Source organism: Balaenoptera acutorostrata, chromosome 3, assembly GCF_949987535.1.
Source record: "Balaenoptera acutorostrata chromosome 3, mBalAcu1.1, whole genome shotgun sequence".
Taxonomy (NCBI): Eukaryota; Metazoa; Chordata; class Mammalia; order Artiodactyla; family Balaenopteridae; genus Balaenoptera; species Balaenoptera acutorostrata.
Genome location: NC_080066.1, coordinates 152,645,172 through 152,672,127, shown reverse-complemented (window position 1 = coordinate 152,672,127; position 26,956 = coordinate 152,645,172). Strand labels below are relative to the sequence as shown.

Genomic DNA, 26,956 nt, shown 5'->3' with positions numbered 1-26,956 from the left:
TGGGGCGGAGTCAGGTGTTAGGGCGAGTGATTGGCTAGGGGAAGTTGTCCTTTCCACCAATGAGGAGGTGCGGCAGGACGGAGGGGCGAGGCCTGGCAGCAGTAATGCTTGTGGACAGACTCAGACTGTAGAGGTGCGGGGGGCTGAGAAGAGGCAAGCGAGAGCCATGGCGGCGGTGGCGGCGGTGGCGGCGGTGGCGGCGGCGGCGGCAATGCGGGCCCGGATCCTGCAGGCGAGTGAGGGTGGCGCCAAGGGGTCGCGAAACTAGAAATTCGGTCCTTTCCGTCCGCTCTCTGAGCCAACCCCTTCATGGCTGACCCTCCTGTGCCCATCGGACCAGTGCGGCCCTATCCCACACCTTACTCAGTATCCTCCTTCGTTGGATCCAGCCCTGGACTATCACTCCTCTTCCTTTTATTCTTGAGACTCCCTCTTTCTGGCTCTGGTCCACTCTCCTCCTCCAGCCCAGCCCCGTCCCTGCCGACTCTCTCTTGCCCTCACCTCTATCGATCTGCCCACCGTCTTTCCCTTTCACCTCTGCACCAGCCACCTCTCTGCCCCAAAAACTCCCCTTCTGGTCACCTTTCTTAGCATCCTGCCGGGAGCGTCCAGATTGGTCCCTTCCCCCACCCTTCCCTTCACTGTCTACAGTCCGAGGTAAAGGCGGGGGAAGGAGGCACACGAGGGGCGAGGGTCAGTGAATGAACTTTGAATCTCCTTCTAGAAGTGTACACTAGGTTCTCCCTCAAAGCAGCCATTTGCTGAGCCATTTTCCCCAGCTATGGCTCTTTGTATTTTCCACAGGCTGTGGGCTGTGCCCTTGCTTGCCAAGACTTTCAGTTTAACTTTCTCTCAGCAAAGTTACAGTGTTTATGTTGGCCGTGAATAAGGACACATAGTTAATGCTACCAGTTTGTTCCAAGCACATGCAAAGGACTAAACATCTCTAAAGCACGTGATAGAAAATGAGAGCCAAGGAAGACAAGAAGTGTAAGTTCCAAGTTCCCACCCCCAAGTCAGCTCCTAGCATGACTCAACTCTGCCCTTGGGGGTGGGGTGGGGGGATTAGGTCCTCTCTGAAGCCAACCTAAGGATAGGAGCTACAGAAGCTGCATGCCTGAGGCCTGTGATTTACAACTCTGTTCATAGCCTTTCCCCCCCCCCCCCCCCGCAACCCCCTGTTGTTCACAGCCTTACAAGGACTTAGATTATGAGGCAAGATTCACTACAGGCAACATTCTGGAACCTGCAAGAAACAAATTTGCTTTTCTTACTCGTTATATCCAGCCTGGGAACTTCTTCCTCTATATTGCTGGGCTGTTAGATAATATTAGTATTTACCAGGTTTCAGTGAGTTCTATTGCAGAGACCATGCATTTTTAAGATTCTTAGCAGAGTCAGCAAAGATTCCTGTTTAAATATGCTGTTTAATGGGACAGTGTGGAGAATGGGTTGGAAGGGTTTGTCAAATGATTTGGCTTTCCTCATATTTCTTGATGTGATCCTAGTTCTGTTTTTCTAGGTTTGTTTGTTTTTTGTAATAGGGAAACAAAGTTTCCATCCTGTACTTTCCATTACCAACTTCTCCTCAAAATCTTCTACTGAACTAGACTTTTTTCCTTTGCCTCCTCTGCCATCACAAGTCATTGAGAGCCTTAAGAAGCTATTTTGTCCTTTGCATCAAGGAAAAGAATCTCCCTTCCCAAGTACTTTATTTTGGAAATAGACACTATTTTCTTTCTTTCTTTCTTTCTTTCTTTCTTTCTTTATGGCTGTGTTGGGTCTTCGTTTCTGTGCGAGGGCTTTCTCCAGTTGCGGCAAGCGGGGGCCACTCTTCATCACGGTGCGCGGGCCTCTCACTATCGCAGCCTCTCTTGTTGCGGAGCACAGGCTCCAGACGCGCAGGCTCAGTAATTGTGGCTCACGGGCCTAGTTGCTCCGCGGCATGTGGGATCGTCCCAGACCAGGGCTCGAACCCGTGTCCCCTGCATTGGCAGCAGATTCTCAACCACTGCGCCACCAGGGAAGCCCCAGACACTATTTTCTGATTCATTTTAAGAAACTTCTGAATTGACCTGGAAAGAACAGAGATAGTAATTCTAAGTCAACTAGGAGTTACTGTAACATGACGCTTTGATAAAGAGTAGTCTAGATTCTGGCAGTCAAGATATTATCACTCCCATTTAAAGATAAGAAGACTGGTCTTGAAGTGACTCAATGACTTTCTTCAGTGATGCAGTGGAAAGAGAACAGGCTGCACAATCATACTTGGGTTCTATCCCAGCACCACCACTTCCTAGTTTTAAGAATATCTGTGAAGATTAGAATTAGTGAATATAATGAAGTAAGTTACCTGACACTAAAGGTCATCCAGTCTCCCAACTAGTAACTAATGGGGCTGAGAATTCAGGACTTCATCTTGGCATCTCTTTCTGTGTCAGGCACTGTCCCAAGCTTTGGGAAAGGAGAGATAAGTAAAATATTCACTGAAAACCCCCCTACTGTAATGCAATGATAAGTGCTAAACAGTAAGAGTGCACACAGTACTGCAGGAACCTAGGGAAAGAGCCCCAAATTCAACCTGTGCAATTCAGGAAAAGCTTCCAAAAGGGGTTGATCTGGGTTTAAGTATTGCAAGAGTAGGAGGCCTTTAGCTAGAGGAGAAGGGAGTTCCTGCTAAAGGAAGTAGCAAGTATGAAATAAACATCTAGAGAACAAGGAGTTTGGTGTGACTGGACATAGGATAGTTTTTTCAGCAACAGTACTAATGAGTGTATCTTGGAAAATGAAGAAAAGAAAGGAGATCTAACCTTTCAAAACTATATGATAATGTTTTATTATACCAGATGCAGTGCCTTTTATGCCCTCTTGACAGCAGGGAGACTGTGTGCCAGTGACAAAATAAAACTAAGTGGCCTAGGGCTTCCCTGTTGGTGCAGGGGTTAAGAATCCACCTGCCAATGCAGGGGACACGGTTCGATCCCTGGTCAGGGAAGATCCCAAATGCCACAGAGCAACTAAGCCGGTGCGCCACAACTACTGAGCCAGGGCTGTAGAGCCCGTGCTCCGCAACAAGTGAAGGCACTGCAATGAGAAGCCCGTGCACCCGCAACGAAGAGTAAACCTGCTCCCTGCAACTAGAGAAAGCCCGCGAGCAGCAACGAAGACCCAACACAGCCAATAAATAAAAAAATATTTTTTTTAAAAAGAAAACAAAAAAAAACCTAAGTGGCCTAGAATGCTCCGGTTGGCTGATCCGTGCATTTTCTGCCCTGTAAGAGAATTTACATGAAACAAAATTAATATCCAACAATTGCTTGGTGTGTACTCATCCTTTCATTCTGCAGAATATTACTGAGTGCTTACTCTAGTCCAGGAATGGGGCTAGGGGCTTAGGACACAACCATCTAGTGATCTAAGGGAGAGAGACTTAATAATTAAATAAGCTACTATTCCCTAGTGCGATATGAGAAATAGAGGAATTCAGGTGTTTTATGAACTTCATAATCAGGTACTTAGCCTAGACCTGAGATTGAGACTTAAAAACTTCCAACTCTGCTACTGCCCCTCTCATTCACAGGAGTTAATCTTGTTTTTTCTACTTCAGAGGAAACAAAAACCATTAGATAAGAACGTCCTCAACTTCCTGCTAGCAAGCCTACAGAACTGACCTGTACCTGTACCTGTACCCAAAGTGATAAGGAGCTAAGGAATAGATGTGAGCCAAGCAAATGGGATGAAACAATTCCAGGCAAGAGGGAGCAGCATGTGCAAGGGCAATGCGAGCACAAAACATTTTCTGAACAGCTGGAGCATAGAGAGAGCAAGGAGGAAAGCGGCAAGCTAGGAAACTAGAGAAGTAAAGTTACTATGTAGAGTCTTCTAAGCAACATCAATGTGAGTCTTTATCCCAAGGACAATGGAAAGCCATTGGTAGGCTTTAAACAAAGGAGTGATCTAACCAGGTTTGTGTTTTAGAAAGACCCTCTGGCTATGGAGTGGAAACTAGATTCAGAAGGTTTAAGATTGGAGGCTGGGAGACCTGTTAGGAAACCATTGTTGAAGTCCAGGTGGGAGACAATGATGGTATAGACTGCGGTGAGGGTAGGAGGGGTAGAGAGAAGGGGGTGCATTTCAAAGACTTCTGGGAGGACAGATTGCCAGGACTTGTTTGATTCACTGAGGAAAGAGAGGGAGGAGTTAGGGTGACATTCAAGTTTCTGGTTGGGCAGCTAGGTGGATAGTAGCCCCATTTACTGAAAGGTGGGCTATAGGAAACAGAGCCGGTTGGTGGAAGGAAGATGAGGTCAGCTTTTTCAACATGTACCTAAATAACATCCAAGTAGAGATGTGGTGAAGACAGTTATGTAGGTATTACCTGAAGAGGAAGATTCTGGTGAGGAATTACAGATTTGGGCATCACCAGGATCTAGATAATTAAGCCACTGGAGTTGATGAAATCACCCAAGGAGAGTTCAAGAACTCCTTGTTCGGAAACTCAAGCATTAGAGGCCAGGTATAGGAGACTGAACCAGCATAGAAGGCAGAGAAAAAGTGGCCCAAGAAATAGAAAAGATACCAGGGCATCACAGAATACAAGTGGAGAGGGGATTCAGACATAGGGCATGGTTAACTAACTCTTCACCTCTGCTGAGAGGTCAAGTACAAGAAGGACTGGGAAGAGTCCATGGTAGGGAGGAAGTCACTGGTGTTCAATCATAAAGGTTGGAGTTGATTGAAGAGTTCGTGGGAGATGGGGACGTAATTAGTACAGAGAACTCTGGCTATTGGATGGAGAGAGGTTTAAGGTACAGGAAAGAAAGGATCATTGATGGAAGTGTCCGAGACAGGAGGAACAGTTCAGAGCACAGGTGCAGAGATTAGCCTTAGATTACAAGACAGCCACCTCTTCAGTCAGTCCACAGACATTGATTGTGCACCTCTGTCTCCCAGTCACTCTGTCCCTGTGAACCTTGGTAGCTACCTTCTCCACTATAAGAGGAAGAGAGGAAAAAATGGTGGGTATTGGTGAGTTTTGTAGGCTTACTAGTAAGAAGTTGAAGAAGTTCCCATCTGATGGTTTCTGATTCCTCTGAAGTAGAAAAAAATAAGATCAGCTCCTTTTTTTATGAAAAAAATTTTTAATTGAAATATAGTTGATTTATAATGTTGTACCAATCTCTGCTGTACAGCAAAGTGACTCAGTAATACACATATAGACATTCTTTTTTTAATATTCTTTTCCATTATGGTTTATCACAGGATATTGAATATAGTGCCCTGTGCTATACAATGGGACCTTGTTGTTTATCCATCCTATATATAATAGTTTACATCTGCAAGATCAGCTCTTAAGAGTGAGAAGGAAAGGAACAGAGTTGAGAATTGTTAAGTTTTGAAATAGCAAGGAGTGTGAGCAAATAAGTATTTATAGTAATAACAACATGTAATGAGCACCAACTACTTGCTAGCTGTTTTTCATACCTGGACAAGCTTGATCACAGTAACTCTGTAAAGTAGGAAAACAAGATTCAGTGCCTGCCCTCATGGAATTCATAGTCTTTGGGGTAACAAACAAGTAACTAGGCCATTACAACACAGACAGATAACCTCTTAGGGGAAATATTGGCTGCTATGGAGTACAAAAAAGGACAGCTAACCAAGTCTGGGGTGGGAGACAGTCAGGCAATATAGCTGCCCAGTGGGCCTTTCTTTCGTTCAGTAGATATTTACTGAACACCTACGGTGTAGCAGGTACTGTGTTGGTATTGGGAACGTGACTATAAGTAAGACATGGTGATCTCCAGGAGAGTGTTGATGGTTTGAAATAGCTTTTGTGGGGACTGGGAGAGGAAGCAGACCAGGCATTTGGAAGGACTGTCTGCTGGCCCAAAGGACCAGCACCCTTTCCTCTGGGCAGTGCTGCAGGCACACAAACAAATTCTTGTACTTTATGCAGCCCTAAACTCTTTGGTTAACATGATTTCTCTTCAGACAAGGTAACAGATTATTAGATTGCAGCTTCCTTTTACAACCCAGTCTTGACTATTTTAGTTTGCTCACTTTGATTAGACTTCAGTATTTCTTTCTTTTTTTTTTTTTAAATAAATTTATTTATTTATTTATTTTTGGATGTGTTGGGTCTTAGTTTCTGTGCAAGGGCTTTCTCCAGTTGCGGCGAGCGGGGGCCACTCTTCATCGCGGTGCACGGCCCTCTCACTGTCACAGCCTCTCCCGTTGCAGAGCACAGGCTCCAGACGCGCAGGCTCAGTAGTTGTGGCTCACGGGCCTAGCCGCTCCGCGGCATGTGGGATCTTCCCGGACCGGGGCACGAACCCGTGTCCCCTGCATTGGCAGGCAGATTTCTAACCACTGCGCCACCAGGGAAGCCCTCAGACTTCAGTATTTCTTAAATCAACTTGCATAGCATATATACAAACTATCTTTTTTTAGAGAGTGGCTTTATTTTAACTGATCCCCCCGACCCCTGCCATTTGCTGATTAAATCCTATTACCTGTATAACACATTCTTTTCCTATTAGGTACATGTGGCTTTTTTTGTTTTGTTTTGTTTTGGCTGCGTTGGATCTTCGTTGCATCTTCGTTGCTGTGCGCCGGCTTTCTCTAGTTGTGGCGAGCGAGGGCTACTTTTTGTGGCGGTGCGCGGGCTTTTCATTGCAATGTCTTCTCTTGTTGCGGAGCACAGGCTTCAGTAGTTGTGGCACATGCGCTCAGTAGTTGTGGCTTGCAGGCTCTAGAGCGCAGGCTCAGTAGTTGTGGCACACGGGCTTAGCTGCTTCGCGGCATGTGGGATCTTCCCAGACCAGGGCTTGAACCCGTGTCCCCTGCATTGGCAGGCAGATTCTTAACCACTGCACCACCAGGGAAGCCCACATGTGGCATTTTAAAAAACAGTTTTATTGAAATAAAATTCACCTAAAATAAACTGTACATATTTTAAAGTGTATAAATTTTTTTTGTTTGTTTTTTACTTTTGGCTGTGTTGGGTCTTCGTTGTTGCACATGGGCTTTCTCTAGTTGCAGCGAGCGGGGGCTACTCTTCGTTGCGGTGTGTGGGCTTCTCATTGCAGTGGCTTCTCTTGTTGCGGAGCATGGGCTCTAGGCGTGCAGGCTTCAGTAGTTGTGGCACTCAGGCTCAGTAGTTGTGGCTCGTGGGCTCTAGAGTGCAGGCTCAGTAGTTGTGGCGCACGGGCTTAGTTGCTCCACAGCATGTGGGATCTTCCCGGGCTAGGGATTGAACTCGTGTCCTCTGCATTGGCAGGCGGATTCTTAACCACTGTGCCACCAGAGAAGCCCTAAAGTGTATAATTTGATGTTTTAATATTTGTATACACCTGTGAAGACATCACAATCAAGATAGTGAACATATTAATTGCCCCAAAACGTTTCTCTCTTACCCCTTTCTCTTTTCCTCCTCTGTCATCTCTAGGTAACCACTCATCTGCTTTCTGACATTACCTTTTACATTTTCTAGTTTTATATAAATGGAATCATACCGTATATACTCTTTTTAAGTCTTAACTTATTTCACTCAGTATAATTACTATAATTATCCATGTTGCATATATCAATAGTCGATTCCTTTTTATTGCTGAGTAGTATTCCAACATATGGATATACCATACTAGTTTCCCTATTCACCCATCCAATTGTGGACATTTGCATTGTTCCCAAATTTTAGGCTGTTACTGATAAATTTACTATGAACATTCATGTTTTAAGTATTTGTGTGGGCATATTATATATACATTTGACACTTGGTTATATACTATCTTATATTCAACACCTATTGTGTTAGACACCATCCTAAGTGTTTTCTTATTTTTAGATTTATGGTGACTACATGTACCAGGGCAAAAATTAGAAAAATATGGTGTAATGACAAAAAAATATTTTTTAAACCAGGACTGTCCTGGAAATTGAGCACATGATCATTATGGTTTATTGTTCTCTCATAGTTTGCTGTGTCTCATAGTCTCACAACTTTTGTCTTTAAAGACTGTATGACCCTTGAGAGCAAACACCAAGTCCTTTTTCATATACCCACAGTAACTAGTATAATGTTAAGCATATAGTAGCCATTCACTAAATTTTTAATAATTTTCTGCTCTCATTTATCAAAATAACCATTCTTTTACCTCCCAGGTTTCTTCCAAGGTGAACTCCAGTTGGCACCCAGCATCCTCCTTCTCTTCATCGTCAGTGGTGAGTTTATTTGGTAATAAAAGCTGACTTCTGAGAAGGAATCCAGTATAATTTGAGGGTATTCCCATTTATCTTCTTTACGTAATTTGATCAGAGTTTATCTGAAATTTTCTATCTTGGTTTTCTTATCTCATATTATTTCTACTATGTTGTAAGCATTTCCAATATTGCAAGGTGGTCTTTATGATTATGATTTTTAATGGCTATATAATATTCTATCAAGTAGATATAGCCTGAATTAACTAATAATTTTTCCAGATAACATTTAGACTTATTCTGTTTTTCAGTATTATAAAACAAACATTTATTTATGTAGTTTTTTTCTTTCTTTTATATTATATCCCTTCTGAATTAGGATTACTGTGTCAAAAGATACATTTTCATGGCTTCTAGAGGTTTTCTTGACCCTGCCAGAAAGGTTGTCTTCTTTACAACCTTTAGAGTTGTTTTTACAGACCTACTGTCTATCAGCCATTTGCAGTAACTAAACCTGATATATAAGGACTGGTGCTCAAAATCCTGTTTATATAGAAGCATGCACATACTGTAACATAGTAATCTTTCACCTTTTTGGCCCACAGACCACTTTGAAAATTTAATGAAAACAAACTACTTCTCAGAAAAACTACACAGATAGGAATGTCTTTTAAAATCTTTTGATCGTAAAGTAATGCATGCTCATGGTAATGTGACAGAAAGTCGGCTGGGCCAAGACGTCCTAATACCAAATCTTTGTTAATACAGAGTCTACTGCTTTTTTAGTATAAGCTTCTCAGTGAGATATGTTTACTTGTGAAGTTCCACTGTGTGATTAGCAGGGAATTTCCCATTTACAGAGAGATCACAGTATTGAGAGGCTCTGCCCCATATTAATAAGCACTATAGACAAGTATATTGTATACCTCTTTCCTAGTGCTAACATTTCTAGAGGGCAGAAAATTCAGTTATCAACCCCAATTCCTTTTGTCTTTGTGAAAGAGAGAAGTAAAGCAACTAACTAATACAAAGTTTTGTGTGTTTTTTTTTTCCCCAGCCAACTGTAAAGCTTTTCATTGATGGGAAATTTATTGAATCCAAAAGTGACAAATGGATGGACATCCACAACCCCGTAAGCAAAGCTGCTTTGGGACTTAAACTTAACTAGCCTAGAATTCTGGGAACATGGTGGGAACATAGGGACCAGGGTGTCTATTGTGAAGCACATAGCGCTGCCCCTGTGACTATATGAAAAATGAAGAAGGTGGGGCAGGAACGAAGGATGATGTGCTGCTTTTTAAAAAAAAAAAAAAAAAAAAAAATTATTTATTATTTGTTTATTTATTTTATTTATTTTTGGCTGCATCGGGTCTTAGTTGCAGCACGTGGGATCTTCGTTGAGGCATGTGGGATCTTTGTTGCAGTGCGCGGGCTTCTCTTTAGTTGTGGCTCACAGGCTCCAGGGCACATGGGCTCTGTAATTGTGGCGTACGGGTTCCAGAGCACATGGGCTCTGTAGTTTGTGGCACGCAGGCTCTCTAGTTGAGGGGCGTGAGCTCAGTAGTTGTGGCGCACGGGCCTAGTTGCCCCGCCACATGTGGGATCTTAGTTCCCTGACCAGGGATCGAACCTGTGCCCCCTGCATTGTAAGGCAGGTTTTTTTTTTTTTAATTTATTTATTTTATTTATTTAGCTTTGGCTGAATTGGGTCTTCGTTGCTGCGTGTGGGCTTTCTCTAGTTGCGGCGAGCGGGGGCTACTCTTCGTTGTGGTGTGCGGGCTTCTCATTGCAGTGGTTTCTCTTGTTGCGGAGCACAGGCTCTAGGCGCGCAGGCTTCGGTAGTTGTGGCACGTGGGCTCAGTAGTTGTGGCGCACGGCCTCTAGAGCGCAGGCTCAGTGATTGTGGTGCATGGGTTTCTTTGATCTGCAGCGTGTGGGATCTTCCCGGACCAGGGATCGAGCCTGTCCCCCCTGCATTGGCAGGCAGATTCTTAACCACTGCACCACCAGGCAAGCCCTAAGGCAGATTCTTTACCACTGGAATACCAGGGAAGTCCCTGATGTGCTGCTTTCTCCATCAGGCTACCAATGAGGTCATTGGTCGGGTCCCTCAAGCCACCAAGGCTGAAATGGATGCAGCAGTTTCTTCCTGCAAACGTGCTTTTCCCGCATGGGCAGACACTTCAATATTAAGCCGTCAGCAGGTCCTGCTCCGCTATCAGCAACTCATTAAAGAAAACTTGGTAAGAAATCTGAATGGTATAATTTTCCAAACTTGCCTAGGGGATACTTGTCACTCTCATAGAGGCCCTCTTAGCTGCTCTCCCTAGCTGTACAATACAGAGAGACATAGATCATGGCTCTCTCCCTCATAGTACTTCTCCCTGACTTTTTTTTTTTTTTTTTTTTTAATTTTTATAGCTACTTTATTTATTTATTTCTTTATTTTTGGCTGTGTTGGGTCTTCAGTTCTTGCGAGGGCTTTCTCTAGTTACGGCAAGTGGGGGCCACTCTTCATCGCGGTGCATGGACCGCTCTTCATCGCGGTGCGCGGGCCTCTCACTATCGCGGCCCCTCCCGTTGCGGGGCACAGGCTCCAGACGCGCAGGCTCAGTAGTTGTGGCTCACGGGCCCAGATGCTCCGTGGCATGTGGGATCTTCCCAGACCAGGGCTCGAACCCGTGTCCCCTGCATTGGCAGGCAGATTCTCAACCACTGCGCCACCAGGGAAGCCCCTCTCCCTGACTTTTATTCTTTTTTGGCTGCCTGAGAACTAACAGGAGGCACATCCTTGCATTGGTTTCTATTTCTGTGTTTTCTCTCTAGAAAGAAATTGCCAGATTAATCACGCTGGAACAAGGGAAGACCCTAGCGGATGCCGAAGGAGATGTATTTCGAGGCCTTCGTAAGCAGGGATTCCTCATGGGGAGTTCAGGGACATTGAGAAGAAGCAAAGGAAAATGAGAGGCAAAGACCCCAGATGGGAGATTGCTTCTTCCTTTATGTAGATTTTGCTATCCCATGATATCTTTTTTAATACTTGTGGAAAACGGCAGTACTCAGGTATCTGTGGGATTGGTTTACTTCATTCATTATTTTACTCAAAGGATCTTCCAAATGGTATATGCATTGCACTGTCTTTTTCCCATTCAGGTAATCTCACTTTACGCAACCCCTTCACATGGCAAGTCAGTGTTTCTTCCCTCTGTCGTTGGTCTTGCCACTCAGGGCTGACTAGAGCATGACAAAACTAAGTAGTGCACAGTGTGGAGAGTTGGTGGCCCGACTGCTTCTTCTCTGTTCCAGAGGTGGTTGAGCATGCCTGCAGTGTGACATCCCTCATGCTGGGAGAGACCATGCCATCCATCACCAAAGACATGGACCTTTATTCCTACCGTCTGCCTCTGGGGGTGTGTGCAGGCATTGCTCCATTCAATTTTCCTGCCATGATCCCCCTTTGGATGTTTCCCATGGCCATGGTATGTGGAAATACCTTCCTAATGAAACCATCAGAGCGAGTCCCTGGAGCAACTATACTTCTTGCCAAGTTGCTTCAGGACTCTGGTGCCCCTGACGGAACACTGAATGTCATCCATGGACAACATGAAGGTAACTGCCCCTCTGTACATGGCACTTAATCTGGATACCAAAAAATCAAGGTGTTGAGTCAGTGATGGGGTGTTTTAGGATGAAGAACCTAGGGATGAAGGGATTTACTAGTAGTAACCTCCATGTTTGAAGATAATGTTTGTTGATTGTTTTGCCATCTCTTTGCTAAGGTAACTAACTGGGGAGTAGCAGTGCTTCTTGCCCTACAGAATGCATTAGGACAAAGAAATATGGTTAGGGCAAGATACAGATGAGATTAAAGAGAAGTTTTCATTTCAATATTGAGAGAATTTATAAGGTTATTTAACTCAGACTTTATAGATCTCAGAGGTACTGAAGTCCTTCTGATTCATATAATAATAGCGAATACTTAAAAAGTGCTTCTGTGTTTCAAGCACTGTTCCTAATGCCTTCTATATATTATCTCATTTAGTCTTTACAACAACCCTTTGAGGTAGGTACTATTATTTTCCCATTTTACAGATGAGAAAATTGAGGCATAATGAAATTAAGTGATTTGCCCAAAGTCATGTTGCTAGAAACTGTCAAAGTCGGGATGTGTATACTTAAGAAGGCTGACCCTGGTTTTTACTTTTAAATACTATGCTCTATTGCCTCTCACATGAGGGCACAGTAGTATCTGAGAGTCCCAGTATAAGCGACAGTTGAGGAAGTATCACATTCATAAAGGACAAAAGGAAGAGTTGAGTATTGAAAGGCTATTATTTTGGAGGAAAATAGGAGTTGTAGCCTTCAGAGTTAGATTAAAAGTAGAAATTCTGGACTAGCAAGTGGGAAAAATAATGAAAGAGAAGAGGTTAAATAAGATTTGTAGTTCAAAGAATTTAAGAGAGGGACTCCCTGGCGGTCCAGTGGTTAAGACTCCTCGCTTCCACTGCTGGGGACGCAGGTTAGATCTCTGGTCGGGGAACTAAAATCCCACTAGAGATGGAGTGTGGCCACCCCCCCCAAAAAAGAAGAATTTAAGAGAACAAGGACAGAACTCCAAAATGGGAATCCAGGGTAGAAAAACAAAAGTATGAAAACTTCTCATTCATAGCAGTGAGAAAGGGGGAAATTTGCTTTGCTGAGAATCCCATAGCCCTTTTTTCCTTTGTGGTAATCATTTATTTTCTTCTTAAAGCCGTAAACTTTATTTGTGATCATCTTGATATCAAAGCAATCAGCTTTGTGGGATCCAACCAGGCAGGAGAGTACATCTTTGAGAGAGGGTCAAGACATGGCAAGAGAGTTCAAGCCAATATGGTAACTTCATATTCCTTTTTCCCCCAAATTCCGTTATATGTATTAAAACTACCTAGAAAAAGCCCCTCAGTAGAGGGGCCACTCATCCCACTCTAATGCCAGTGTTTCTTTATTCACAATTCATCCTGGTTGTCTTCCCTTTAACCATGAACAGTGTGATGAGTTTTATTCTCTGTCACTTTAATTACCTTTTATCTTAACCAGGTAATCTTGGTGATGAAGTCACATTTCTCCTTAAGAATGATATTCAAATTCTTTGGGCTTCAGCAGTAACTGCAAAATTCTGCTTCTGGCCCTGTTTCTTCCTTCATACCATTCTTCCAGCTAGACCCCATCCTTCCTACCTTTAAGGCGTATCCTAACTACTAATGTCAAAGATATGATCTTCCCTAAGAGCCCAGGCTATTTAAGGCTCTGGAAAGAGCCAGATATCCCTGTATGATATATGAGTGTGGTTTACTTGGCTGCATAGTTTTGCTGTTCCTTAGTGACCAGCTCCTCGCCAAATACTTGGCAATTCTTTGATACTAAATATAATGTCCAGTTGCTACTTTCTTACCCTTCCACTAATGTTGCAAAAAGAGTAGCCACCTATGTACGGGCTTGGAGACTGTTCATGATATGCCCATTTATTTCTTTTCATGGCTGGATGTGTTTTGGCCAATTTGATTTATGCCCCTCCCAGTTCACTACATATTTCTTGAATGTATTCTGTGTCTAACATTATACTATGTGTAATGGGATACAGTTAAGTAGCAGACAAGGTATCTATTTATGTACTCAACTATAGGTGTATCTGGAAACATGTGGAAATGACCATATGTCAGTCCTACATAGAAGTTTATGAGGCTGTGTATCTAGAAGCAAGCCAATTGGGGGAATTTCTTTCCGGAAATTGTGTATCAGGAGGCCTACCTCCTATTTTGCCTTTCAGCTGGCTACTGGCAGCTCTGTGTTTACATTGCTCTTCATATAACTGGAACCTCTGACAAACAACAAATTCTTTCCTAGCTAACTTAGGAAAGAGAAGGGAGTTCTCCTTGGCTCATGGATGCAGTGTTTAGCCTGTCAATTTGACCGAACGTGATTGAGGCAATGTTTTTTTTGTTTTTGGGGGGGGGGGGCGTTTGATAATGGTTTTGATCTAAATAAACACCTATCAGCTTTTCAGCTGAGGAAGTGAAGCAAAAGTAACCTGGAGACTTACTCAGTGTTACCAGTACTTCAGCAATATCAAAATGATAATAAATCTATTTTCAAAGCAACACAGGATAAATTCTCGAGTCCTTTCCTTAAATTCTCATCTGAAATCTCAGGTTCTTTAATTTCTTAGCCAAATTGTATTTTGCCAAGGAAGATTCATGTACTTTCTGTATTTCCTTAGGGAGCCAAAAACCATGGGGTAGTCATGCCAGATGCCAATAAGGAAAATACTCTGAACCAGCTGGTTGGGGCAGCATTTGGAGCCGCTGGTCAGCGCTGCATGGCTCTTTCAACAGCGATCCTTGTGGGAGAAGCTAAGAAGTGGCTGCCAGAGCTGGTAGAGCGTGCCAAAAAACTGAGAGTCAATTCAGGTAACCAGTTATCTGCCTGGCTTCTTTAGACTCTGCATCTGTGGCACTAAGCTCTTGATTTTCGCATTGGCCTTGTCCAATGGGAGCAATCATGTTTATTCTTACCATTGCCTCTCTTTGTACTGTACTACTTGTCATTTGGATTCATCTTTATTTAGCACTCATAATTTATGTTAATGAAGACCTTAAATACTTCTGTGTTGTTCTACAGGAGACCAGCCTGGAGCTGATCTTGGCCCTCTGATCACCCCCCACGCAAAAGAGCGAGTCTGCAATCTGATTGATAGTGGAACAAAGGAAGGAGCTTCCATCCTTCTTGACGGGCGAGATATTAAAGTCAAAGGTTATGAAAATGGGAACTTTGTTGGGCCAACCATCATCTCAAATGTCAAGGTGAACAACTCTGGATTATTTATTTTGCAAATATATAATTTTGCTAAAGGCACCTCATTCCTCTAATTTATAAATGAAGACATTTAATGACTAGAGACCTCATCTCTTGCCAGAATCACTCAGTTATTTTATCTCACGTCTCAATGAGTCTCCCCTCCTGCCTTCCAGCCTCTTTCCGCTATACCAATGGTTGGAAAACTTTCCATTAAGAGCTAAAGAGTAAATATTTTTGGCTTTGCAGGGATAAATAGTCTCTGTCACAACTACTCAACTCAGCCATTAACATGGTGTGGTTGTATTCCAATAAAACTTTATTTATGGACAATGGAATTTGGATTTCATATAGTTTTATATAGTTTTAGGTGTCATGATTGATTTTTTTCAACCATTTAAAAATTGTAGAAACCATTCTTTGCTTGTGGGCTGTACAAAAACTGGCAGCAAGCCACTCCAGCTCACGGGCCATTATTTTGCCAGTTCCTATCTTACATTATACTTCTTACTTGTTTAACGTTAATTTCTTCTTCCCTCTCCTTCTTACTGCGTAGCTTATAGCTATTGCAGTGTCACCATCAATATATCAGCCCCCAATAGTTATTGAATATCTACATCTTCACCAGAAAGTGACAAAAGAAAAAGAATTGGTGTCAATTTTTATTTATCAAAACTGAAAGTTGCTCAGCTAAAATGACAATGACTCCTCAATGACTATATTGAGGAGTTTTTTTGAAATTCAGATATCCCCACTAATCCTGTTATAATCCTGAATAGTCAAGAGCTGAATCTAAGTGTAGTAGAAATTACGAGATTTCTTGCCACAGAGTCACTGAGGAAAAATCCACTTATCAACAACAAACACAGCTGACCAGCTGCAGTGGTAAAAGATGTTTTGAATGTTTAATGTGACCTGATACCAAAATAAAAATGTACAGACTCATTTGGGAGGCAAAGGAACAAATGAGAATAGATTGTTTATGTTACAGAAAACTTAGCACAGGATTTCTTTAAATAGAAAAATTCTCCTGTGGTGTTTTTAATATATGTTTGATTTATTAAAAAAATGAATTTTCAAGTAGCTTTTCAGTAAGATAACAATTGGATAAACAAGTAATACAGGCATAAAACAGGAAGCTAGTGATGGGTCATGAGACCTAAAAATACAGTGCTTAAAGGAAAGGAGTGTAGTTATATAGTTATAGTAATAGGAATTTCAAGTTATTTATGATTGGTAGCTTGGAAGATGGCACACAGCAAGAAAGGACTTTTTTTTATACGTGATTTAAAATGAAAAGAGATTATTACTAACATAAAAGCTGTTCATTAAGCAAGTGGGTAATAAAGTACCAAATAAGCAAAAAATACTGACTTCTTTTCTGCTGCATCACTCCTGGCAGCCAAATATGATCTGTTACAAAGAGGAGATTTTTGGCCCAGTTCTTTTAGTTCTGGAAACAGACACCTTGGACGAAGCCATCAAGATCGTAAATGACAACCCATACGGAAATGGAACTGCCATCTTCACCACCAATGGAGCCACTGCTCGGAAGTATTCCCACCTGGTAGATGTCGGACAGGTTTGTGAACAGAATTCTTAGGATATTCTTGTAGCCATTTACTGTTTCCTATGTAAGGGGAGAAGGTAAACAGCGATCAGTCACTGCCCCTGTGATCTCCCTCAGTGCCCCATTTCTTCCTCAGGAATAAAAGCTCATGGGATGCAGGATCGGGTGGAAGGTGGGTAGTTAAAATTGGTCTCTCTGATGCCAAGCATTTGGGCTTCTAAATGGAAAGTTCCTTTGTTTGAGTGTTTTTCTTAGTATTTGACGTGGATTTGTTCTGCTTTAGGTCGGGGTGAATGTGCCCATTCCAGTGCCTTTGCCAATGTTCTCATTCACCGGCTCTCGAGCTTCCTTCAGGGGAGACACCAATTTCTATGGCAAACAGGTGACTTTAAGTTTAAAAAAAATATTTTTCCTCTAAGAAACTTTCTTGAACATATTCAGGAACAAGGATTCTGCAAGGAAGGGCCTGCCAGCAGCTTCTGTGAGGGTATATGTTGTTCAGCAGTGCTTGTCAGTAGGTTCCCTAGAAAAGATATAAAAGTTAACAAAATTTTGCCAATTCCTGAATAACTCAAGGCAACAGAGTTTTTGGGAAAGAGCATGAGTAAATCCAAGCCTTTGTATATGTCCTCTCCTCTGCCTGTGACCCTCTCTTCCTGTATCCCCCCTTTCTCCCCCCTTTTCATCTGACTGTTAACCCCCAGTTTAAAGTGTGGACTCCTCCAGAAAATCACCTCTGACCACCACCATCCCCTTCAGTGTTGGGTTGGGTATGTCCTCATGTGCTCCCACTGCACACATTGCTCCCGTAATAGTTACTCATTTACTAAAAATTTTATTGAGCACCTTCTGTATATTAAACACTATTCTACAATAAAAATGCTATAAATGCAGCACTGAACAAAAAATAAATAAATAGAGCAGATCTGGAACCAAATTACCACTATTATCACATCCTTCAACTGGTGCATATATCCTAAAGCAAGAACAGGCATGGCATGTTCAAACAGCAGAAATGGGCTGGAGCACAGTGAGTGAATAAGGAAGATAGTGGTAAGAGATGAGGTTAGAGAGGTAGGCAGAGGCAAGTCAGGTAGTAGGACTATTTAAGCCATGTTAAGAAGCCCTCATCACACTGTAATTATTATTTACTTATCTGCAGAACATGGCACAGAGCAAGTACCCAAATATGTGTTGGACAAATGGGCTAGTGAAAGTTCTTTGTAGTCCCACAGAAATACATACATTTTGGGACCTTCAGTAAAAAATTACTTGTTTTCTATACAGGTCTCCCTTTTATAGGTTAATAATAAATTAACAGTGGGATTACACAGCAGGCTATGACAGTGTAGCCAGCTGGTTAAGAAACACTGTTTGTTTGGAGGTGGATTATCCAGTTTGTGCATTAGTCACAGCTTTTGTAAAATTGACTAGTTTGATACTATTAAAAATTTCTTTCAAGGGAAGCAGACTAAAACTCTTGCTTAAAATAGTTTGTCAGTTTTGGAGTTTTTTTCCTCCTATGTCTTTGTTTAATTACTGTAAGTTACTCTGGTGAGTGAGGCTTCTTAGAGTAAAAACTGACCTTATATACAGTTTGAAGTCTTAAATCCTTAGGTACTTAAATTGCTATTTTGCATTCTGGAAAGAAGACATAAAAGTATCATTCTTACATAATAAAATATAAACTTCAGTTGTATCTTATATTGAAAGTATGTAATAATCTCTAAAGTTGTTTTCACTATATTAACATTGCCCAGATTTTGTCTAATAATTCTAGAAGAGTATTTTAATCAAGCTGGTGTGTTTTTTTCTAACAATATCCTTCTAGCTTGCTAGTAATTTTATGTGTTAGATCTGCAGTCTATTCTCTTTTACTCAAGCCTATTCTTATAAAATAAATACAAGTTTAACAGTTTACCATGTTCAATTTTTCCATTTAGATGTGCCAGGTAATATGCTAAATGTTTTACATAGATTATCTCCTGAACAATATATTTAATTTTGGTTGCACCTATTCCTCCAGTAGGAACGTGAATAGCATTTCATAGCACCTCCTTCAAAAGTGATTAAAAGAGGAATCATGAAACCCCCGGGCATATATGATAACTCTCTCTTTCTCTCTTTTTTTTTTTTCTTTCTTTGTTCTCTTTAGGGCATCCAGTTCTACACTCAGCTAAAAACTGTCACTTCGCAGTGGAAAGAAGAAGATGCTTCTCTTTCCTCACCGGCTGTAGTCATGCCTACCATGGGCCGTTAGAAACGAGTTTGTTCTGGACTCAGTCCATCCTGAGTAATTGCCCTTTATTCTTGACCAACTCCAACTGCCAACTTTGCTCAGATCAGATCCCTGGGATTGGAATACTATGTAACTAAAATCTTTCACAGGACCATTATCCCCTGTTAAGTAGCTAATAGGGAGACTCCTAGTGTAATTCTGAAACCAGATTTTCACTTGCTTTTCATAATTTTATTTTTGAGGTCACTGTCCTAACTGTGAAATGCTTCTCTGGAATAAGAGCTGAGGCCTGATTTCTAAAAATTCTCCCCTTTTCTGATGACTTGAAGGAAGGGAACATTAGCGTGTGTAAAGACGATCTTCCAGGGAAAAGGATCTCTTGCATGGGGAAATAGGTCAAAAATAATTCACCCTTTGGTTGATCATCAAACACAGCCCCACATAAATGCCAGTGGGTGAGGCCTCTCTGCGAAGCTTTGCTGAGCCTCTCATTTATCCCACACCACACAAGATATAATCCATCTCTACTTATCCCACAGATGTGACAACTGCTTCTGTCTTTTCTGCTGAATGCCACTTTGTCCTAGTGACTCATGACCACTAATTCTATCATTGTCACTGTTCCTGCTTCTTAAAACCACTTCCCAAGGATACCTCAGTGTGCATTGGATAAATCAACTTTTTGTGGTGTGTGCCAAGCGTTAAATTTCAGGGTTTGCTTCAGCAATCAATGAATGCTTCAGTCATTAATTCAGATGCCAACAGGATTTTTTTAGAAAACTATTTCAAAAGTTATATCAGGCCCAGACATCAAGGGGTATTCCAACCATGAAAGTGAGCAAGACTCTTTTTTTTTTTTTTTTTTTTTTTTTGATGCTTAACAGGATCTCATGTTTATTGAGAAGTGATTAATGGTAAAAAGAAAGGCAATGCCCTTTCCTCGTTGGCTGAATAAGAAACTGAAGAAACATTCACTACATGTTTTACAATATTTTTCTCTTCCAAAATGCATTTCTGTAAACAAGTTTTAACCACTGTTCTTAGCTTTGAAATCAAATTAATGCTGAACTTAATCAGTATAATGTATAAGAAAAGAACATTTCTTAGGACTCCTAGTACTTTACTTTGAGTAACAAAGGGTCAGAGAAAATGAACCACCCTTAAAGATACAACCTTGGGTGACACTGTTAAATTCTCCAAGACAAAAATTCTTCCTGAAAATGTGCTTCCAGTTTGGAAGGGAAAAACCAAATTCCTACTTTCTGGGGTGGAGGCTCAAAACCTTCAGACTCACGTGTTCTCCAAGTATGAGCAAGACTGTTGCCTAAAGTAAGTCTAACCTGATATTACTTGTCAAATTTTTTATATTGTTCTTTCCTCTTGCCTGCATCTCATTTGTGACACTTTTTAATGAAAGAACCCTAATGTAAAGTAACTGACTGGGGCCTAAGAAATTTCAAAGCTTTCCATGTGTGAAGTAGTCAAAGAAATGCTTTGACAGATTCTTCTGCTACCATTAATTCAAGTGTCTTTATGCTTTTTGTTTCTTTGCTATAGCTCAACTTTAAGTCAGAACAGACATTTATGTGCTAAACAGAATAGATTCTGTCTTTTTGCTCTACCATGCCAGTTGAATCCTGTCTTTCTGATATGGTCTTCACCCATTGAACTAGGAGAAGGCTTCTCATTTCTGATAGAGTAGTCTCTGGTCCTCAGCCAGATGACATAGGTCATTTATTTTTCTGCTTCCTCATTAGTTAGGTAGATAATGCTAACCTATTCCATGGGGGTTATCTAATAAATTAAGGATGGTAAAAACCTTGGAAATGTTTGTGCACTCTCTGGATTTTAGGCTTATTACTACCATGTGTTGGATAGAATGTCAAAATCTTTAATCACTTAAGGTGACTGAACTTTAATAAAATACATTTATGACCCTCCTGGCACTTTTTTTTTTTTTGGATTTGCCTGCCTAAAGGTGAGGCAATAGAAATTTATAATATCATAATAGAATGCCTCTTGTTTTATCTCTTATCACAGCTGACAACTGGTAGTAATATTTAATCCAGTCCAACAACTACAGGCTGGGTTGAATAAAAGGTCATACTGTCTAAATTCCAAGTGGAATTAAATATAATCACAGAGACTCCTAAGTTTTCCTTACATTTAAGGAAAATTACTTTTTAAGAAATACTAACTAATCAGAATTGTGTTGCTCTAATTGGAATCAACTCATTTGGCTAGGTACTTGCTACTCAGAAGAGTTACTTATTTCTTAGATGGAAAAAAATCTGTACAGTTGTGTTCATGCTAGTAGCCGCTAAAAAATTCAGTATTTTCTTTTTGCTCTGATGTGGCCTCACTGGAAATTTCTCAGATTTTACATTGTACTAATTGATTATGTACAACAAATTACAAGTAAAAAGCTCTTAAAAAGAACACCTGGCTTTTTTTTTTTTTTTTTGGTACCGTACTTCCTTATAATGCCTTTGTCTGCTAGCTTATAGTGACCCAGACTTCCCACCTCTGTCCAAAGCCAAGAGTTACATGGTCACTATGTTTATTCTTACATAAAGGATAGTACATATTTTAACTGGGCTATATATTTCAAAAGGCAATTTATAGGTTTTCCACACTAAAAGAGGCACAAATATGCATTTGCATTAAATATATACCTTCCTTAGTGTGGATATTGTTTATTAAAATGTCCACAATCTCACACTAATGTTATTACTCATTTCACTGATCCCTGAGAGCTCCTGGCTAGTAGAGAAAAGAACTGTGACTTAGAAGAAGGGGCATGAGGAAGGGGAACAATTATGTATATTGTTTGGTTAGATTACAGACTCCTTACTATGTCAGACTCTTGTGATCCTTTCTGAATATTGGGTATCACCAGTTCACCAGTAGAGTCTAAGATTGGCACTTGCTGGGTGATGAAGGTTTGATCTTGAAGCTTACTTTCATTCCTACAATAATGACAAAGTAAGATTTGTCAACAACCACACACATGGAACTTGGTTCAGAACAATATACTTGTTATGTTATTCTCACTCAATTCTAGTATGTATAAGATGTCTACAACCACCATTGTGATCAGGCTCATGTTCATTGCTTTGTCAAGAGAGCTTACCCAAACTCCTTTGTTGTTTCATCATCAGGACCAATATAGTCTGGAACTGGAGGTCTAGAACTCTGGCTGTATTTCCTGTAGTGGGTATAAGTTAACAATGAGGCAGTGTCTCCACATGCCCTGTATTTCAACTACACTTTAAAACTGATAAAGGAAAAAATAAGAAGAAGAAGAAAGAAAGAAATATAGGACTTCCCTGGTGGCGCAGTGGATAAGAATCCACCTGCCAATGTAGGGGACACGGGTTCGATCCCTGGTCTGGGAAGATCCCACATGCCACGGAGCAACTAAGCCCGTGGCCACAACTACTGAGCCTGCGCTCTAGAGCCCGCATGCCACAACTACTGAGCCCACGTGTCGCAACTACTGAAGCCCGTGCTCCTAGAGCCCGTGCTCCGCAACAAGAGAAGTCACTGCAAGGAGAAGCCCGTGCACCACAACGAAGAGTAGCCCCTGCTCACCACAGTTAGAGAAAGCCAGCACGCAGCAACGAAGACCCAACACAGCCAAAAATAAATAAGTAAATAGAAATTTAAAAAATAAATAAATAAATATAAAACTGCTAAAGGGAAATGCTTCAGTTGGATGGGCTTCTTATTTTCAAAAATGAGCTTTCATACACACATAGAGGCAGTATAAGGCAAGTTAATTTAAACTTACATTCTCTTAAACTTGAGACATGTTGAACTTAAGAAATGGAAATATTTATGAATATAATCATGATGATACTCATAAAATAGCTATTAAGGGCTTCCCTGGTGGCACAGTGGTTAAGAATCAGCCTGCCAATGCAGGGGACACGGGTTCGAGCCCTGGTCCAGGAAGATCCCATGTGCCGCAGAGCAACTAAGCCCGTGTGCCACAGCTACTGAGCCCACGTGCCACAACTACTGAAGCCCACGTGCCTAGAGCCTGTGCTCCACAACAAGAGAAACCACCACAATGAGGCCTGCACACCGCAACGAAGAGTAGCCTCTGCTTGCCGCAACCAGAGAAAGCCCACGCGCAGCAACGAAGACCCAATGCAGCCCAAAAAATAATAATAATAATAATAATAAACAGCTATTAATGGTGATGGACAAGGTTGAACCAGAGTACTGACCAAAAGCAAGGCCAAAAAATTCCCTTCCCACAAAAAGAATCTCAAAACACAGGAAAGTTACCAATTTAGATAGACCCAGTATGAAAATTTTTTCTTATACTTTGGAAACTCTAGTTTAAGAACAGAAAAATAGGCCCTCTTGCCCTCTAAGATGGCTCACATTCTGTCTATTGAGTGTGTATCACCCTGAATAAATTTGCTTTCAATCTAAAAAAAAACAAAACCAGGAAATCAACATCATCCATTCAATATTCTAATTTGAAAGTGAGATTAACAGAGTTACAAAAAGTATAGTAGGTTGATTTGCCAGCAGATAAAGATATACCCCACTCCTAAAACTTGTCCTCAATTAGGTGCATATGAAAGCAGCATAACCCCATTCAAAATCTGGCTATATTAAACAGTCCAAAAATAATGCATGAAAAAAATGTACCTTAAATACTACTAGTGCCTGAGATATAGCCAGAGTGATTGTTGATGCACTAAAAGAGTGCAGTTTATTGGTTATACTCCTTTGAGTTAGTTCAATCACAAAGAAAAATATTGTACTGTTGGATTCACAATCATATACAACCAAATGTGAACTCTTACCAACTTCCTAATTACTCCACTTGCCTTGGAAGACCTTTTATCATCTAATTCCTCCCCCGCTGGTTTGAGCTTTCTCATTTCATCTCAACATTTCATCATCCTATTCCTATCTTATCTTTTTTTCATCCAACAGGCTTAGACATCATCCCATTGTGGCCAGTTCAAGTTCACTGATTTGGTGTGAAAGATTTCACCCAAATTCCTTTGTTTCTCCAAGTGTTGAAAACAACACAGTGTGGAACTTGAGGCCTGGTACTCTGGCTGTGTTTCCTGGGGTACAGAAATATCAACTCACAATGAGACAGACATTCAGTGCCTACGGTCTGGATTCTGCCCCTACCTCTTCCATTAAACTCTTTGAAAGTCTACCAGAGACACAAAAGCCATTTCAAAATTCTTCATCTTCCATTCAGCCTATAATTCTTTAAACTCTTCTCTTTTGGTTGTACTGTTTCTTTATTCTCCTGTTTATTTTAATTGTGGTTATTCCTAAAGGTTCTAGTCTCAGCCCCTTTATTCCTGTATGTTCATCCACTTTCCTAAACTCAAATACCAATTTTCACTAAACATGCTCAAATCTCCCTTCCTAAACTCTCATGTGTACTCCAGTCACTCTTTGCAAATGCCTTAAGTGGTTTTCACTCCAATATGTTGCCACATCTCCAGCACTGAAAATACTACTTGTATTTCTTCTGTCTAGAATGTTTTTTCCACCCCCTTTTGTTCCTACTTACCTTTAGAGATCAGCTCAAGCTTCTGCTTCCTCAGAGACTTTCCTGATCTCCTCAATTAGGTCAGATTCCCCTAATCTAGGCTCTCTTACCACTGTATACCACTCCTTTGAACTTATGTCATAGTTGTATTTTTTATTTGTGTGATGATTTGAACAATGTTTTTCTTCCATGTAGACCAAAAACTCCCTGAAATCAAGCATGATGTCTTTATTTGCTCAACACTATATCCTCAGTAAATAGTTGGCACTCAAGATGTATATGTTAAATGAATTAATGGATGGATTAAATAAAATTTAAACATTTCCCTCACACTGGCTTTCCAGATTTTTCATTTGCCTTTCATACCACCATTCCTTCATTTCTTAAGCTAAAAATCTTAAACATTTACTCCATCTTTTCTTTATTCCTTTTGTCCTTTATCACCAAGTCCTGTTTCTCCTTCCTTAATGTCTCTCAGTTTCTCGCCTTTATTCCGACTGCCCTCACTCTTGCCTAAACCCCTCACCGCTGCGTGCCCAGAGCAGTGCAGCAGCTTCTGTTGGTCCCAACTCTATTTCTGTCCTCCAATCCATCATACATGTCACTGTGTTAGGTTAAGGTCAGCTCTGAGAACAATGACCTGTGAACCCTTCCAGTGAGAGAGTATGAGTCTGGCTTCTAGCTCTTTGTATTCCTTCAAGGCAGAGAAGAAAACTGTTACATTACTCTAGAATCTACAAAAGTTCAGGATTTTCTGCATGGTTTTTAAGGCTCATCATAATTCAGTCTATAGGTTAAACCTTATTTCTAATTAGTAATTACTCTCTAGCATCACCAAATTTCCTCAAGACAGGCAGTTTCTCCTCAATGTTGCCTAAATACCCTACACCCATTCCTAACTCTGGGCTTTTACTTAGGCTGTCTACCCCTTGCCTGATGTGCCCTCCCTGCTCTACCACTACCCTACAAGGCACCCCACAGAGTCACCCTCTTTCAATCTTCCCTGACTACTCTAGCCCACTGACATATTGTCTGAATTCCATCTTTACTTTATTGTCCCACCTAATTTTTTTCCTTGTTATGCTTGGTTTTGTTTGGGCAACCAAATTGTAAGCTCTTTGAGATCAAAGGCAATGTCCCTTGATTCTTTTGAATCCCCACAATACAATGGTGCCAAGCATTTAACAAGCAATCAGTAAGTGGTTGATTTATTTTAGCCACTTTATAGTTACTATAAAGTGACTATAACCAGGGTTATAGTCACTGATAAAACATAATGAAGAAAGAGAGTGAAACTAATCATTAAAAATAATTATTTGGAGTACCTGTGGATTTCTGTTTTCCTTTCCAGGTCTTTTTCTTGGTATTAGAGATCCCCTTGATTAATAATCAGCTTTAAAATAATTTACTTATCTTTGCAGACCAATAAAATCTTCACAATTGTTATGCTTCTCTTTCGTTACCACTCATTCAGCTGAACAATGTTATACCTTCTCAGGAAGCATTACCTTAAACACCTACGATTAATCTATTTTCTTTCTCCTTTAACTCTAATACCTCTTTCATTTTTGTGCTCACTTACACATCTCCCATTCTTTATCTCTGGGAGTTGCAGTAGCTAAGCAGTATGACCCTTTTATATTGATATTTCCTGGTCCTTTCCCATTCCCTTAATTCTAAGTAAGAATATGTTCACTTTTCCTATATGGCCTCTAGGTTTGATAGCAAATTGGTATTTCACTACTGAAATAGGGAGTTACCTAGGAACAAAGCCATTCATTTTTGCAAAGAGCAACCTCAAGACTTTCTCTTTCTGCTCCCAGGTCAAATCTCCAATGTCCATATTTCCTTGAATATCTGTCCTAAAGAATTTCAAAGAAAAAAATGAAAAAAAAATGGTCAAAGTAAGCATCTCTTCTTTTTAAAAAATATTAAAAATGTAAACATGAGAAAATTTCTAAATCATAACTGAATATTATGAGGTTTCCAAATGGAATGACTACAAAGCAAACAATGTCCATTACAAAATCATAAATTTGAAAAGCACATTAACATGGTAGCCAATTTGAAGTGTTATGTAGTCATTAAACTGAAAATAAGAAAAACTATAACAACATGAAAAAAATCTGTGCTCAAACATTAAGCAAATAAGCAAAAAAGAAAGTTGTAATGCAATATTATGTATCCAGATAACACAAAGACAAAAGGTACAAGAAAAAACAGTTGTTTGGTGAAATTATTGATAATTCCTTTTTAGCAAGTCTTTAGTATTAGATATTTTGCTATGAAAATAGAGTGATAAGAGGTAAATATATAAAATAACATGTAACTTATCTAGTCTATTTCTTACCTCCAAATAATTTCATCAAACAACTGTTTTTTTCTTGTACCTTTTGTCTTTGTATGTATCATTATCTGCTTAAGAGGCAGCTAAGCCTTCCAAGAAGGTATTTATCTATACCATAACTTTTCCAAAGGATTCATAGTCTACTTGCTATTTACAAAAGTTGGCTGACATGTAGATAGAGTATTGATGTATAACGTAAGAAATATTTTTTCATATACGTCAGTT

General features: G+C 40.6%; 2 protein-coding genes across 4 annotated transcripts in view; one reads left to right on the top strand and one right to left on the bottom strand.

Annotated features, from left to right (window-relative positions):
• The first annotated feature begins 108 nt into the window (after positions 1-108).
• On the top strand, positions 109-21,284 carry ALDH6A1 (aldehyde dehydrogenase 6 family member A1). Its single transcript, XM_007184442.2, has 12 exons — positions 109-232; positions 8,167-8,226; positions 9,260-9,334; positions 10,284-10,445; positions 11,029-11,107; positions 11,509-11,811; positions 12,956-13,077; positions 14,462-14,651; positions 14,863-15,044; positions 16,439-16,618; positions 16,890-16,988; positions 18,762-21,284. The coding sequence occupies exons 1-12, from the start codon at positions 167-169 to the stop codon at positions 18,864-18,866; spliced, it is 1,623 nt and encodes a 540-aa protein (XP_007184504.1). The 5' UTR covers positions 109-166; the 3' UTR covers positions 18,867-21,284.
• The window catches only part of BBOF1 (basal body orientation factor 1), a 40,783-nt gene continuing 30,443 nt past the window's right edge, over positions 16,617-26,956 (bottom strand). For 2 of the 3 annotated variants that reach the window (XM_007184444.2, XM_057542397.1), the window contains exons 9-12: positions 26,145-26,246; positions 21,979-22,053; positions 21,700-21,814; positions 16,617-17,129 (exon numbers count right to left, since the gene is read on the bottom strand). In XM_007184444.2, coding sequence (XP_007184506.1) covers positions 17,118-17,129; positions 21,700-21,814; positions 21,979-22,053; positions 26,145-26,246 — 304 coding nt within the window. In that variant the 3' untranslated portion in view covers positions 16,617-17,117. Of the gene's footprint in view, positions 17,130-18,191; positions 18,248-21,699; positions 21,815-21,978; positions 22,054-26,144; positions 26,247-26,956 lie in introns of all 3 variants that reach the window. The other variant, XM_007184443.2, reaches the window with a different exon arrangement.